General features: G+C 42.8%; 1 protein-coding gene across 4 annotated transcripts in view; it reads right to left on the bottom strand.

Annotated features, from left to right (window-relative positions):
• BEGAIN (brain enriched guanylate kinase associated) overlaps positions 1–16,598 on the bottom strand; it is a 284,146-nt gene that overhangs the window by 189,302 nt on the left and 78,246 nt on the right. For all 4 annotated transcript variants that reach the window (XM_056811266.1, XM_056811264.1, XM_056811267.1 and 1 more), the window contains exon 2: positions 13,781–13,809. In XM_056811266.1, the coding sequence (XP_056667244.1) occupies positions 13,781–13,809 (29 nt within the window). The remainder of the gene's footprint in view (positions 1–13,780; positions 13,810–16,598) is intronic.

Here is a 16,598-nt window from a genome sequence, read left to right as displayed (position 1 = left end):
GACAGAGAGACAGTCAGGACTTAAAGCCATCTACAGAATGCAACCTAATCCACTTGTATATGGAGAGGAAGCTCCCATAGGTAACTCTTAAAAAAGAATATAGTTCACGCCTGGAAATAGAAGGTACTCCAGCAATGACAGAGGGACTTTGGATGTCAGAGACTCCAGGAGAGCGGCTTGAAACCCAAACTCCATACTGGCACATGCTACATTTCACAGTCCCTGAGGGAAGTTTTGGCTGTTGCCAAGCAGCAAAATAGTCATTTAGTGATGGAAATGACAAAGTGGAGATGCCTTATGTGCTAAGTGGTTTTCTCATCAAGAATTTAGAGAATCTACCAACAGGATAATCAGTCCTGAGCCAAGATTTACTATATTTTTCCCAGGTCCTATGACCTATTAAGCCCATGCCAATCTAGATCAATGGAAAATGACAAATCTAATAATATGGTGGTGGGGAGAAGATATATATAGAAGGGGGACAGAAAAAATAAAATCAAAAAACTGCCTAGAACACTGAGAAGTTGTCAAGTTAAGAAGTATTTATTAATTCACTTACAAAAATGAACAATATAGAAATATGTTTTAATGACAATACATGTGTAACCCATATCAAATTGCTTGCCAGCTCCAGGAAAGGCAAGAGGAGGGAAAAGGAGAGAGAATTTGTATCATATTACTTTGGAAAACATATATGGAAATTTGGCATTACATGTAATTTATAATAAATACATTCCAAAAAAAGTAAAAAAAAAGAAGGGGGACAGAAAAGGGATAGAAAAAGAGGGAGGTAAATGAGATTGGGTAGGAAAGAATGAATGGTTGTTTGAGATTTATAAGCTATTAGGAAGGGTAGGAGATGTACCCATGTTGTAGTGATTTCAAAGGGAAATGGTTATAAAAAGGGGATGAGTAAGAGGAAGAAAAAAATCAGAATGTCAGAACTGGGAGGGGTCTTAGGATCAAAGACTTCAGAATCATAGAACATAAGATATAAGAGCTAGAAGAGACCTCAGAATCACAGAACAGAGAATGTCTGAGCCAGAAGAAGTATTAAAGTCATGGAACATAGAATGTCAGAGCTTGAAAGGAATCCTAGGACACAGAAATTAGAGGCAAAAGAAATCTCTGAGTTATCTAGTTATTTTATAGAGGGAGAAACTGAGGTTCAGTTCTTACGTAATCTCCCACATCTGCTGAAATTCGATGTGTACATTTGCCATGATCTTCTGCCTTGGATCAACAGGAAAGAGGAATTTTGGGGTTCTAACACTGGTTCTATTACTAACTAATTATTTGGGCTTGGAGTAAGTCAATTCTGTTTACTGGGCTAAGATTTTTCCATCTATAAAAGAATAGGCTAAAAATGCATGATCTCCCTTTCAATCCTGACATTCTAGGAGTCACTATTTGAATTTCTACTAAACCTTCTCATTTTGTTGCCTGTGTGTCCTCAATAAATGAATCTGAATCAATTTGTCCCTTCTTTGATTTTTTACAGATTCTCTCTCATACTATGTGGAACTATGTCTTCTTCACATATTTTCCCCTCTCAATGTAAATCCTACACAGCAGTCTGCCCTGCTGGGGAATGTCTTCCCTCTTCCTCTCTGACTTTCTAAATCCCAACTATTCTTCAAAAAAAATCTCAAGTTCTATGTCTTCTATAAAACCTTCCCTTTTGAAATACTTGAACCTTGCATGATCTCTCTCCTAGATGCTCATAGAAAATTCCTGTTGGAAGGTACCCAGTAGGGCATATCTAGTCCAGCCTTGATACTTCCCACTTACTATAAACAGGGACCATAAGTAGCCATTCAGCCTCCTTTTGAGTACATCTGTAACACTGCCTATTTTTATTCCCTCTTAGTGATAGAGATAGTTCTATAATTTCCCAACTAATTTCCCTGGTAGGAGGAACTCCCTAGTGAGGAAATTCCTTCTATTAATTCAGGTCATTGCCTTCTCTGAAACTTCTATTCTTAGAAAGTTGTATAAGCATTGAGATGCTAAGTGATTTGCCCTGGATTCCACAGCTAGTACCTATCAGAGGTAGGTCTTGAACTCAGATCTCCCTGGCTTTGAGACTGGCTCTGTGTGCACTAGTCTGAGCTACCTCTCATGTTCTCTCAGCTTCTTTTCCAAGATTATTTCATACTGCTCCCCTTCCTACATTCTGTCCTGCCTAGACTCCCAGCCAGACTCATCTACTAGTCACTCCCTGAATTGCACCTTTCATCTTCTATCTCTGTCCTTTTATGCCTGGGTTACAGCTTCCAATTCTGAAATCCTTCCTTCTCAAAGCCTTTCCTGATTTCCCCAAGTTGCTAGAGCCCTCTCCTTTTCAAATGACCAAGTTCGTACTTATCAATGCTCATGAGTATCCATATCCACCAGTAGAAATAATGCAGACTCCCTGAGGACAAGGGGCCATTTTTATCTTTGTATCCCCAGTACCCAGCACAGTACTTCCCACCTTCTACCCCAACAGGCATAGAATAAATGTTTGTTGAATTGGAATCCCAGACAGATAGCTTAAATTTAGAGGTCTGTCCCAATTGGGGATCCTAGGCCTCTGCTGGAAGAGCCACTACAATTTTGATTTTTATATAGGTTCATAGGAATTTAGCACCTAAAGGGACCTTAGTCATCTCATTCAAATTCTTCATTTTGCAGAGTTGGAAACTGAGGCCTAAAGACATTAAGTGACTCAACTAAAGTCATAGGGCCAGCAGGGCTTGGGCAGGCATTAGAATCCAAAACTGGAGCCATAAAGGACCTTGGAATCTGTGAATTTATCATATGCCCCTCACTTTACAGAATAAGGAAGCTGGGGGCTCCAGAACTATTTCTAGAGCTCTATTTATATAAAATTCTTGCATCTAACCTTGCATGGAAATGACCTAACAAAACCACAAGGACTGACACTGACAGAGCCTCTTAGGGTTTACAAAGCCCTATTGTTTCTCACAATAAATTAGGGAAGGGAGTATAAATGGGTTCATCCTCAGTTTGCAAAAAGAAAGGCTCCAGAGAAGGGAAGGGGCCTTCTCCCCATAACTGTGCTAGTAGAGACATTAACAGGCAGTGAACAGGGCACCAGGCTGGACTTCAGAGGAATAGGGTTTGATTTCTTCCTTTATTACTTATTGCCCACCTACCTATGAGGCCTCAAGCAAGACACTTTTTTGGATCTCAGTTTCTTCGTCTATGAAATGAGGAGGTTTTAACTGGATGACCCAAAAGGTCCCTCCTCGATTGCCATCTGTACTCCTAGGAAGTGTCAAAATCTGGACACAGATGCAGGCTGTTGAATGCAGGTCCGGCTCTCTTTCTCCTGAGCCAGGCTACCCAAATGAATTAGGCACAGTCTGACCACAGCATGGCAAACCCTATGGAAAAAAGCTCCAAGCTGAAGATATTTCATTCACATTAGGAGGCCCTTACGGGGGAGGGATCTCAATGGGAGATTACAAGGCACCCTGCAAAGCTTGGAAGTTCTGCCAGGAGAGGAAGCAATTTTCTACCCAAAGAGCTACACAATAAAAAATTTACACATGGATTTTTACACTTTTTAATCTGATGTGTAGACATGGCCTTTAACCAAGAACATTTACTCACCAAATTGTAGCTATTACTGTTATCAGTTTTTTAAAGAGACATTTTGTTAAAATACTGGGATAGAAGAAACACAAAAGCAATCACTGGAAGTGATTCAAAAAAATGACAGCAATGGGCAATCTATGTAGTCCTGTGGAACTTCCTGCCAAGTTCCCTAATGGACTCAGAAGCTCAGAGCTGGAAAAGACTTCAAGAGATTATTTGATGGAATATAAAAGGGACTGGATTAGGGAATCAGAGGATCTGAATTCAAATTCCAGTTCTATTACTGAGCACCAACCTGACAGTGAGCAAGAGAACCAACCTGGCTTAGTGGTTAGGACACTGAAATCAAGAGGATATGGGTTTAAATCTCATCTCAGAAATTTAGTTGTTATGCCACCCAGGGCAAGTCACTTAACATCTCTGTCCTTCAATTTTCTTAACTATAAAGCAATAAGTGGAGTAGGCTTGATGACCTTTAAGGTCCCTTCCAGAGCTAAACCTAGGGATCCATAATAAATTATACAACTATGTTACACTTCAGTTTCTTTAATTCAATTCCAGAATCTATTGCACTGCTGCCATATGTAAGAATCTATGCTAGTTGCTCAGGACACAAAGGTAAAAAGGAAAAACAATCCTTTCCTTAAAGAATTCAATGGTCAAATCATGAAATTGAAGTGTCTATGATGTTGTCTTTTAAAAAAAGTATTCTGATAACTATATTTTGAAATAATTGGTTTTGTTTGTAATCCCATATGTTTTATTTTATGAATTGAAAATAACATGAGAAGGGGTCCATGGGCTTCAACAGACACAAAAAGGGTTAAGAACTCCTGTGGTTTCTTCTAGCCGTAAATGGGTGGTTCCATGCTCAGCACTGGAGGTGATAGGAAATTTAGATAAGAAATGCCTCTACCCTCAATCTAGCAGGAGGTTAAGACACAAAACAAGGTAGCTATAATATATAATATAACAGGATAAAATAAATGCATTAGAAAGATAGTCACACAATGCTTTGCCAGGTGGGAAGATTCTCCAGTTGAGGAAGGCTGGCCAGAGTTTATGCCCCATTGGTGTGGAACCCAAAGTGATCTCCATGCCGTGATAATGGCAATTTACGTGTCTGTAACACTTTGAGGTTTGTTGTTGCTTAGTGTTGTCTGATCCTTTGTGACTCCATTTGGATTTTTCTTGGCAAAGATCCTGGACTGGTTTGCCATTGCCTTCTCTAGCTCATTTTACAGATGAGGAAATTGAGTCAAATACTGTTAAGTGGCTTGCCCAGAGTCACGCAGATAGGGAGTACCTGAGGCCAGATTTGAATTCCAGTGCTCTGTCTACTATACACCCAGCTGCCCCCACTTCGAGGTTTTCAGAGCACTTTGTTCACAGTAGTCTGTGAAGTGGTCCTGTGAATTTTATCTCCATTTCATAATGGCAAAAGTGAGGTTCAAAGAGGAGAGGAGCTTGCCCAGGGTCCCCCGGACAGAAAGGGACACATCTGAAGTTGAATGTCATTGGCAACAGCTGTTCAGTAAGCTGAAGGAGAAATAGAGCCCTCAGGACGGCCCTGCTCAGCTCTAGAGGAGTCCCAGGGCCCAGGTGAAGGGCAGACATTACCTCTGAGGGGAAATTCCCATCAAAGAAACAGGCTGCTTTGCTTGAAAGACAGCTAAAAAAAAGAGAGTGCCTCTGAAAGAGTCAGCTAAGGCCTGCTCAGCAGAGCTGGGCATCTGTCCTCAAGGAGACAAAAAAATCAATGTAAAGTAGGGGAAGAACCAGGATGGAAGCCAATGAGAATATACAAGTTTAATTAAGGCCATGTAGGAAGCTCTCATATCCAAGACCAGTGAAAACCCAGATGGGCCTAATGTTTCAAGGAGTTAAGAGCACAACTCTTCAAAAGAATCATGAAAGGGCCAAGGGGGGCTGGTGGGGAGGGGGAGGGGGCTCCAGAGAGGAAGTAAATCAGATAACGAAGAATGTAAAGTAATTCATCTTCAAGATGTATCTGTCATCAACTCCAAAGGGCAAGAAGTGGTCAACTCAGGATTGATTTAAGAGACTCTACACACACTGTCAGGTCCAGGGCAGCGAGTGTATTTCCCTTTGAGAAGTCTTTACCTACACATATACTCCTGAAAACCATTCAACTAATTAGGTATCAAATATATAATCAATCAAAGAAATTAAATTTTTTTTTAATTCTGTGTGACATTGAGTAAATCGAATGATCCCTCTGGACCTTACAGGCCTCATCAGTTAACAAGGGAAATAACTAACATAGGGGTAGCCTGGTGGGTTAGCAATTGCCCTGGTGGCAGAGGATGGAAGTTCAAATCCTGTTTCTGATGCTTACTTTTTACCTTCTTCAGATTTCACTTTCCACCAGTGCAAAACTTCACCCTTCTCCCCCATTCTTCCATCTTTCCAGGCTAAGAGCCCTTATACCTCTCACATATTCTGCAGTCCAGAGATATTGGCCTCCTTGTTGCTACTCACAAGAGAAGCTCCATCTCTAGATTCTGGGCATTTTCACTGGTTGTGTCCTTAAGGCTAGAATTCTCTTTCTCCTCATCTCTTCTTCCTAGCTTCTCTGGATTCCTTCAAATCCCATCTAAAGCCCCATCTCCTGTAAGAAGCCTTTTCTGATCTCCATAATGCTCATGCCTTCCTTCTAGTGATCATTTCTAGTCTATCTAGTATATATTTTGTTTGGACAGTTGTTTGCATGTTGTCTTTCTCCATTTGACTATGGACTTCTTGAGAGTAGGAACTGTTTCTCTTTTTTTTTTGTATCTCTGGTATTTAGCACAATGCCTGACATGTAGTAAGTGCTTAATGCTTGTTGAGTGAAGGAGTTGAACTCACTAAAGTCCTAGCTATTGATCAATTATCTTATATAAGACAGGAAGCACACAAGATAGTCTCTTGAGTCTCTTTATACCTCAAAGGGGCTTTAAATGTTATCAAGTCTAACTCCCTCATTTTACAGATGAGGAATCTAAGGGCCAGGAGGGAATATAATATAATATGATATAATATGATATAATATAATATAACATAACATAATACAATATGATATGATATATGATATAATATGATATGATATAGTATAGTATAATATATCAATAACATAATGTAACATAGTATATATAAATGATATGATGTGATGATGTAGTATTTGATTTAATATCATATATATTATAGTATGCTTGTACTATAATATACTATACTGTAATTCAATGTAGTATGCTATAATATGATGTAATATATAATAATAAAAATAACTAACATTTATATAGCATCATATATATATCACCTGTGCCAGGTCCTATGCTAAGCATTTTACAATTATAATCTCATTTAATCCTCACAAGAGCCCTTTGAGGGAGATACTATTATTATTCCCATTTCACAGTTGAGGAAATTGAGATAAACAGAATTTAAGTGGCCCAGGGTCACACAGCTAGTAAATGTCTGAATCTGGATTTGAACTCAGGTCTTCCCAACTCCAGGCTTGGTGCTTTATCCACTGAACTATCGAGCTGCTCCTGACTCACACAGCTATTAAATGGCAAAAACTGAGACTGTATCACAAATCTTCTGATTCCAAACTGAATGTACAATGATTCTTCATGGCTCCATGATTCCATACTCTATAGCTAGTCCTCTTAGCACCTTAGAAGATAAAGAAGTTACAAAGCTTATTTCTTACCCTTAATTAGTTTTGGAGAGAAAGACAAGAATATGAAACAATTGGAGAACAATTAACGTATTAAGTGTATTTTATTGATTTCAAGAGCAAGTGTTGTCAAGAGAGGGAATGAATAAACTGGGTTGATATGGTCAGCAAAGCTGGGGCCTGAGAGAGATGGATAGGATTTGGAAAGACCCTGGGGAGAGGGAAAGAGAATAGCTGTAGGAGCAGGGAAGAAATGAATTCTAAGCAGGGAAATTTTTTTTTCTTGTGGTTTAGTTAATTAATTGTATCAGTCTCTTCCTGACCCCATTTGGGATTTTTGCATTTATATAGTCCTTTAGGGTTTACAAAGTATTTTACTGGTAAGGTAGGTGCTATTTTTCCTGCTTTACAAATAAGGAAATGATGGAAAGTGAGATTGTGACATATGTCCAAGGTCACACAGCTAGTAAGTTCTGAGATTGGAGTCCAGAAAGGTCCAGCGCTCCATTCACTTAGCTTTCTGGGCATCAACAAGGGAGAATTCATAGAGCACACAGGGAAGAAACCAGGTGGTCTGATGGGGAAGGTAAGTGCTGGAAGTGTTGCAAAATGCATGATGGAACAAAATGGACAGAGTGCTAGAATTCAGGAAGATCAAAGTTCAAAGACCATCTAAGAAACCTCAATTGCATATGACCCTTAGCAAGCCACTGATAACCTTTAAAAGGGGGTCTGGGTGGTTTGGGGACAGCTAGGTGGTTAAGTCAATTGAGAGCCAGGCCAGGGGATGGGAAGTCCTCAGACACTTCCCAGCTGTGTGACCCTGGACAAATCACTTAACCTTCATTGCCTGGCCCTTACCACTCTTCTGCCTCAGAACAAATTCACATAATTTATTTTAAAACAGGAGTTAAGGCTTTAAAAAAGATAACATCCAATGATGGAGGTTAGATTCAGTGATCTTCTAATTTTTTTATGATCCAATGATAGTAACATATTCATATAATGCTTTAAAGTTTACAAAGCATTTTATTTACATTTTTTCCCTTTGTGCCTCATCACAACCCTAGTAACCTTACCTCCATTAGACAAATAGGTTCTCAGGTTCCTGGAGGATGAATGAATTTGCCATGGTAAAGCAGGTAAGTACCTTTCAAAAGCAAGATATACACTTAGGTCTTTCTGACTCTGGGTCACACTGTACGGAATTTATTGCCACTACATTCATTGCTGTTCCTAGGACATAGAAGGCAACTAAACAACAGCTTTGTGAGCCAAAGAGAAGAGTTTATATGAGGAAAGCAATATGGAAGGAACTACAAACTGGGAGCCACGAGACTTGGGTCCCTACTTTTCTAGTAGCTGCATTTATGGTTTTTAACCCGTCATTTGTCTCTTCGGAGTCCTCAGTTTCTTTACTGGAGAGATGAAGGGTTTTGAACTTATTTATTTCTAAGGCCCTTTTCAGCCCTACAATTCATGGCTTTCAAAAGTTTCTTCCAGTTTTATCATTTTAATAGGATCATTGATTGAAGGTTGAAGGGAACCTTAGAGACTATCTAATGCAACCCTCTTTCCCTAAAGTCATCAAGGGAATTAAAGAACAGGGAAGTCAAGAAACATGCCTCCTACATGTCTAGCCACAGAGCTAGTAAGCCTCAGACTTAGAATTAGATTAGAACTCAGGTCTTTCTGAATCCACTGCCCGACCCACTAACTATACCATACTACCTCTCAGTGTCAGTTTGTGAATGTGTCTGTATTGCAAGGTGAACAAGGCACTAGATAAGACTCTGTAGTTTGGAATAAGTAGCAGAAGTCTGCTGCTGAATCTTGGGGAATTCAGAAGAATACCGACAAAGGGGTACTGGTGGAGGGGAGGGAGATTAAAGAGAATGAAAGAATTGATTTGGGGAGGATTAATGGCTCTGACAGCTCACAGCCCTACTAAGAAATAAGCAAACAGATTCAGGAAGAGCTACAAATATTTGACAATTTTAAGAGTTATTTAAGCAGATACTTAGGGCAACAGAGCTTTGGGGCAGAAGATAAATTCATGAGAGGAAAAGGAGAGGATCAGATCAATTCAACCCTCATGTAGGTACCTTCCTACAATGAGCCTGCTTGGCTTTGTGGGATGTAAAGTGGTTAGTGGTCCCTGAAATATTTGCCTATGATCCATGAAAAGCAAGGATCCTCTTGATTACCCTAACCACACTCAGAGCATTAAAAGGAAGACAGTCTAGCAGAGTGGAAAGAGAATTGGATTTGAGTCTGAAGACCTGGGATTGAATACTGGTTCTGACCTTTGTGGCTACCTGTGAGACAGTGTGCTAGGGCTTTAATGATAGCTGATAGCATCGATCTGAGATAGGTGGTAGTAGAATGGATAGAGTACTGAGCTTAGAGTTGGGAAGACCTAAATTCAAATCTGACCCTAGACCCTTGCGTGCTATATAAACTGGACAAGTAACTTGACTGCTATCTGCCTCCGTTTCCTCAACTGTAAAATGGGGATAATAGAAGTACCTATCTCAGGGGTGTTGTGGGGATCAAATGTGATAATATTTGTAAAAAAGCACTTAGCATAGTGATTATCATATAATAGGTACTATGTAAATTATATACACATACAGACATGCATATGTATATGTCAATGCTTATTCTTTCTGTCCCACTCTCCTCAACAGTGAAAAGAGTCCTGAGTTTCAAGTTAGAGGAATGAGGTTAGTTTCCCAGCTCTACCACTTATGTGAACTTGGGAAAGTCACTTAAACTCTTTGGATCTCAGTTTCCAGATCTATAAAATCAGGTTGATGGGATAATCTATAAAGTCTCTTCTAGATCTAAATGGAGGATACCTAATTTCCTTATTCCCCTGATCAGATTATGTATCCCTGGTCCAAGGAAACTGGGATCACCACTTGCCCTCACAGCCTCATCCTCCTTAAGTACCATTCTAATTTCCTCCAGTTCCCCAAAGACTGCTAAAACTCTTTGGGAGAGGGGGAGCCAAAAATGGAGGGGGTGGGGTCCTCTGTATTCCAAATGTTCAAAATAAACTTGTGTCTTTTGTTCCAAACCCTTTCAAATTCTGATAGCCTCAAGTACCCTTTATACTAGTGATGACAAAACTTTTAGAGGCAGAGCCCTGGGCCCCATCCCCACCCACCCACCCATCCCCCTGACCAAGTGCCATGCCACCCCCCCTTCTTACCCCAAACGGGAGAGGGAGAAATTGCTCCCATTGGGCTGCTGGGTGGAGGGGGAGAAGTGAGGAATGTTCCCAGCTAGTGTAGAGGGGAAGGGGAGTGGACTGAGCACTCTGTTCCCCTTCAGCTCAGCAGCCTGTGAACCACTCCCCTTACCCCCTATGCTCTCCCATTGGGCTGTTGGGAAGAGGGGAGGGGGATGTGAAAAAATGCCATCAGATAGGGTGGAGGGTGGAGGGGAGCAGCTCTAAGGCTGCACATGCCCACAGAGAATTCATAGGTTCAGGATCACTGCTTTCTACTCAACAAATGCCTGTTGAGTTAAATGCTGAAAAATGCAGTCTGCTCAAGGAGAACTACAGAAATGCCTTTGCTGGTTCTCTGAGTTGACCTCTTGGAGTCTTCTAGACTGTCTGGGGACATCTCTGGTCACAGCTGGAACAAGATTGTGGGCAGAGATTCCAGGAGTCCTTCAGCCAGGTCTTATGTATATGATCTTGCCCTGCTGCTTCCTGACACCCCCATCCCATGGGATGTTCTCTACAAGCCATGTTTCCAGGTCCTGTAGCCTTGGTTCACACACACATACACACATGAACATATGTAATGAATATTATATATACATATATATGTGTCTATGCATATATATAATTCTAGTTCCCATCACCAACACTTTGAGGCTCAAAAGTTGCTCCTTTCTCACAACAGTTCTTTCAGAGCTTATCTCCTTCTTATAACTAAGGAAATAGAACCCCAGACAGTTGAAGTGATTGCCCACGTTCATAAAGCCATGATAATAATAGATAACTTTAAAATATAGTGCTTACTATGTGCCAGGCACTTCACTAAGTGCCTTGCAATTATCTCATTGGATCCTCACAACAACTCTGTAAGGTAGGTGCTATTATTGTCATTTTACAGTTGAAGAAACTGAGACAAATAGAGGTTAAGTGACTTGTCTAGAGTCATACAGCTAATAATCTTATTCTAGATCCTATGCTCTATCTACTGCACCATCTGGTTGCTTTTAGAAAGAATTTAAAGCCAAGTTCTTCTAATGTCAAATCTAATATTGTTTCTACTATACTGTGCTGTATGACAATCTCCCATAATTGGGGAGGGCTCTACGTTCTACTACGTAGAAAGTTCTACGTAGTAAGGACACTTCTGAGAGCAAGAAGCTACATCCCTACAACTGCTGTACAATGGAATTTTAAAAATTTCTCATCTCAATGCCTCGCACATATTAAGTATTCAATAAATCCTTGGCTTCAGTTTCCTTACCTACAAAATGAGGAAGTTGGACCAGATGATAGCCATGTAAAGGAATTTTGTTCCAGAAATATTTTGGTGATATGTAAAATCTGAACACCAGGCACCAGTGCCTTTTCCCTCAATCACATTGCTCACATGGTCTCAGTATCACTTCTTTCATGAAGACTTGTCAGTAGAAGCCATTTGAAAAGTATACTTTTCTTCTCAAATCACCCAGTCCTTTGCCTCAACCTCTGCTGTGCATTTATTTTCCATAGTATCATAGTTAACTCTATACATATCTTTAGATCCCCTTCCTCAGAGCCATGGCAACACCACAGGGTAGAATTAACCAATCTGAGTTCTAGTTCAAAGTGAGCTAGTTGCAGGGCATGTGACCTTGGGCAAAGTTTCTGAGTGTGTTTTTACTCATCAATGAAAGAAGAGATTTGTACTTGGGCTCTGAGGGTCCTTCCAGCTCTAATATTCTGTAGTCTTGTAAGTCTAAGGCCCTTTCTAGCTCTGGCATCCTATGGTTCTAAGATTCTAAGGCCTATGTTTAAATTATTTAGTATCCCTTGTACAGAGCACGGAGTCCAGCATGAAGTAAACACAATAAATAGTTGTTGAATGAATATATATATCACTGATCCTGCTCAAGGGAAAGGGACCACCCTTGGACCCTAACAGCTCCTACCCATTGCTGAAATTTTTACTACTCTAGGAGTCTTGTATCTGAGTGAGTGGGTGTGTGTGTGGGGAGAATGGAAAGGGGAATCATAAATATTTAAATCAGCCTGATCCTTGGACTAGAAAATTGAGAGAAGTCTATATTGTACTTAGTTGAAAGCTAAGCATTAATCCTGAGGACTCTGAATGGGCTCCCAACATCTTGACTAGGTATTTCTTCAGATATCTCCAATATTCCACTGGCTTGAAAAGCCTCACAGAATTAAGTTCCCCAGAGCAATTTAAGTCGAATATTTATGGAGTATCTACTATGGGAAAAGCACAATAGATACAAAAGGGGAAAAGGATACACTCCTTGCTCTCAAGCTTAAAATCTTCTGTTGTGTGTTTGTGGAGAAGATGTAGGTATACTGAAATCAATATGAGTGTTGAAATGTGATGTGGCAAAGGACAGATGCATACAAAGTTGTCTCAGAAAACTTTAGGAGGGAACAATCACTTACAAGTGGAATGATGGGTGGGGGGAAATCAGGGAGGTTTCAAGAGGGGAAATGATACCCAAGCAGCATCTTGATGTAAGTGAAAGAAATTAATGAGGGAGCTGAGGTTACTGCATTTCTGGGGTGGAAGGGATTAGGGTAGGGTGCGGAAACAAGGAGGCAGAACGGCAGAATGGGATGGGAAACGGCTCTGGATGGAGCGTCAAGTGAATGCAGGGAGGATTCACACTTGGGCATCAGACCACAAAAACTCCGACGCCCACCAAAACGGCAACAACTTTGCTTTATGCAAAACCTGAGCTGGCAAATCCGACCAGCAGGCATAGGATTTGATAAAATCGGAGAGAGCTGGGGCTTCCAAGAGCCTAGGAAGGCAGACAGTAAGTAATGTCGCTCCGGGGATGCGCTGCCCCCGCCTGCCGAAAACGACTCCCATTCCTCTCCAGTTTACGAAAGTCCGGAAATCCTAGGGCCCCTAGCAACTATGGCTCCTCCGGGTCTCATTAAGCAACCTCCTGGGAAGCCAAGAGCTAGGGAGGGAGTTCGGTTCCACATCCGCCACCATGGGCTGTGTAGACCCGCCCAATGGAGTGTGCAAAAGCCATACTCAGTAAAAGCACCAGGGAAATTGGCTATTGTCTTCCGAGACCCGGGAGGTTTTCGCTCTCTCTCCCTCCCCCTCCAACCCTCCCAGGTCATTTGCCAGCGGCCCCGGTTAAATACACTGTCCTCCTCCCCTTCCCCAGTGCTCGCCCCTCTGCCCACCGCGGGTGCCCAGGAACACCGTATTTTATCAAATAAATCGGGAATGGCAAGAAGGCTGTGCAGCTTACCTGATTTTCTCCATGTCTGCGGCAGAGGCCTAGGAGGGAGAAACCAAACAAGAGCTTCAAGAGGAGGAAAGCTAGGACTCAGCCCGCGGTGCGCGGTGCGCTGCACCGGCTCAGCCCAGGCGCGGGGCTCCCAAGCAGGTGTGCCCGGCGCGCTGGGGAAGCCCAGCGGCTCAGCGGTCGCATCCCGGGAAGCAGCCGCCGCCCCGCGTGCGGCTCTGCGGCCGGGGGAAGCCGGGGAGAGAGGTTGAGAGGGAGGAGGCTGCAGGCGCTCACTTGCTCGCTAGCCCGCCCGCCCGCCTCCCCTCCGGAGCCCCGCGCTACCGAATGACTCAGTGGGAGCGCCCAGGAGAGCCCGGCCAGAGCAAGTAACAGGTGACCGCGCTGATTGGCTCCCAGACAAAAAGTTGAAAGGCTTGGGCCGCCCGGGGCGGGGAGACCGGCCCGCTACCCCCAGCCCGAGTTCCCAGGTGCCAGGTGGAGGGAGGGGGACTGAATTCTAAAAGGAATTGGAAGCTTGGTTCGCCATGGGGGTGAGGGGGGGAGGGAGGCGGATTTAGAGGCAAGGGTGTGACTAATGAGACAGCCACATACAGAGGCAAAGCGTATACACCGGCACGGAAAGAGGCATACCGGGAGACACAGACACACAGACACACACGCACCCAGAGACACGCAAAGAGAGACACACAGAGGTAGAGACACACAGCCGCACATAGATGGAAGGAGACGCACAGAGAGGAAGAGACACACACACTGGGCGAGAAAGAGATAGGACGGAGACAGAAAGGGAGATGGGCACTAGAAGACAAAGAGAGAAAGACAGGAAAAGTGACTGAGACACAGACAGAAAGACAGAGACCCCCACAGAGAGAGGGGCAGGGATCCACACAGAGGGACAGGGGAAAAGCAAGAGACAGAGACGTAAGGAACAGCAAAACACCCAACAACAGAGATGAATGCCAGGGGCTGAAGCTAAAAGCACCCACAGAAGCTCTGGACGGAAATCAGCTTCTTTGAGTGCTCCTGAATCCTCTCTCCAGACCTCGCCCCAAAAGCTGCCAGCCTCTGCTTAACATTTAACCCCTTCCCTACCATCCATGCGCTTAACAGGCCCCGAAATGGGAGTGGAGGCTTGGGATTGTAGCCAACTAAGAAGCTGCTCCCCGTTAACCCTTTGGCAGCCACTCTTTTCCCAGCCAGAGTGTGTTCTGTTCTGAGAGTGAGGATGGGGAGCGGAGAGGGGTGGGGGATGAGATTTGGAGGTGGGGTGTGTGGTTATTAACTCTGCAGCAACTGGATTATTTCCCTGGGGAAGGGGCCACGCCTCACAAGGTTTTAGAATCCCTGGGCTTCAGGGTCTGTCGCTCAGTTATATCCAACTCCTGCCTCCTTTCCTACCTTCTCAGATCACTGTCAGACCCTAGGGAAAGGGCAGCCTTGAATTAGATTCACAAAATTTCAACACTAGGAGAGGGACTTAGAATCTTAGAGCCATGGTTATCAATTGTTAGAAGCTGAAGAAATCTTAGCTGTTTGCATCGACCATGCAAAAGGGCTGAGGATAGACAGGGACTGGACCAGTAATTTCCGAGGTATAGGAAACCACCAGAAGAGGAAATTACCTTCCTCAAAGCAGATAAGCACTTTCTCTGCCACTTATAGTGTCACACAGCCACTATAGGTCAGAATCTGAACTTGAACCGAGGTCTTCTTCATTTGTGACTGCCTATGGCACATTAAAAGGCATTTAATAAATATCTCAAGTAGTCTCAACCTCCTCATTTTACATATAAGGAAACTGATACCCAAGGTGGGAGTGTGACTTGTTCAGTTCAACCAGCAACTCAGTTGCACAGCTAGAATTCTAATCCAACCAAATTCCTGACTCCTACCTAGTTCAATGCTATTCCACTGTGCCAAGAATTCTCACTTGAATCATAGACTGTTAGGACTGAATGGAGTAGTCTATTCCTTTTCCTATTCCCTAGTCCCACCTTGGTAAACCTATGGCATAGTGCCAGTGGGGAGCTGCTCCCTTCCTCCTCTCCACCAAGCATGAGGACATTACCCATCCCTTTGCCCAGCAACCTAATGGTACCATTTCCTCATTCCCCTGGCTGGGGTAAGGGGGTGGCTCATGTGCAGACTGACAATGCAGTTTGGGCTCTTGGTCTCTAAAAGGTTCGACATCACTGCACCTAGCCCCACTCCTCAACCATTTTATGAATGGGGAGACCAAGGTCCAGAGAGAGAAGTAACCTCAAATCACAGAATAAGTAAATCACAAAGCTGGGCCATAAGAATTATTTAGACCTCAATGTGCATTGAAGTCTTTAGGGTCATTTTCCCAGGGAACTTTTTGTCCCTAATCAAATCCAGTGAGCAATGGGGAGATATTTTAAAGGGGTCGTTAGGGTATGGCCTTCCCCACTAATCATACATACTCTGCCAATAAGTAAGAACACCCCTTGGTCTCTCACTCTTTTACTTCCTCTGGAAGATATGGAGACAAAGGCTAAAGGGTCTCCATTTTGAGAGGATGAGGTTGAATCCTACCCAAAGCCCAGCACCAGGAGCCAGCTGTCTTAACAGGAATCTTGTCTGTGCTATTAGACAGTAAGCTTCTTAAGGCCTGTTTGTATGTATGCTTAATGATATCCTTCAGGATCATGGTCATTATTCTGTATACTGCGAAAACTTATGTCTGTTGAGTGAAAATGTTGGGAGGGGTGAAATCAGTATAATCTCTGAGGAGGCAGCATGAAACAGAAGAAAGATTATTGGTAGGAGAGTCAGGTGATCTGGGTTCTAGTACTTT

The sequence above is a fragment of the Monodelphis domestica genome, chromosome 1 (assembly GCF_027887165.1).
Source record: "Monodelphis domestica isolate mMonDom1 chromosome 1, mMonDom1.pri, whole genome shotgun sequence".
NCBI lineage: Eukaryota > Metazoa > Chordata > Mammalia > Didelphimorphia > Didelphidae > Monodelphis > Monodelphis domestica.
This window is presented reverse-complemented; position numbering and strand designations above follow the sequence as displayed.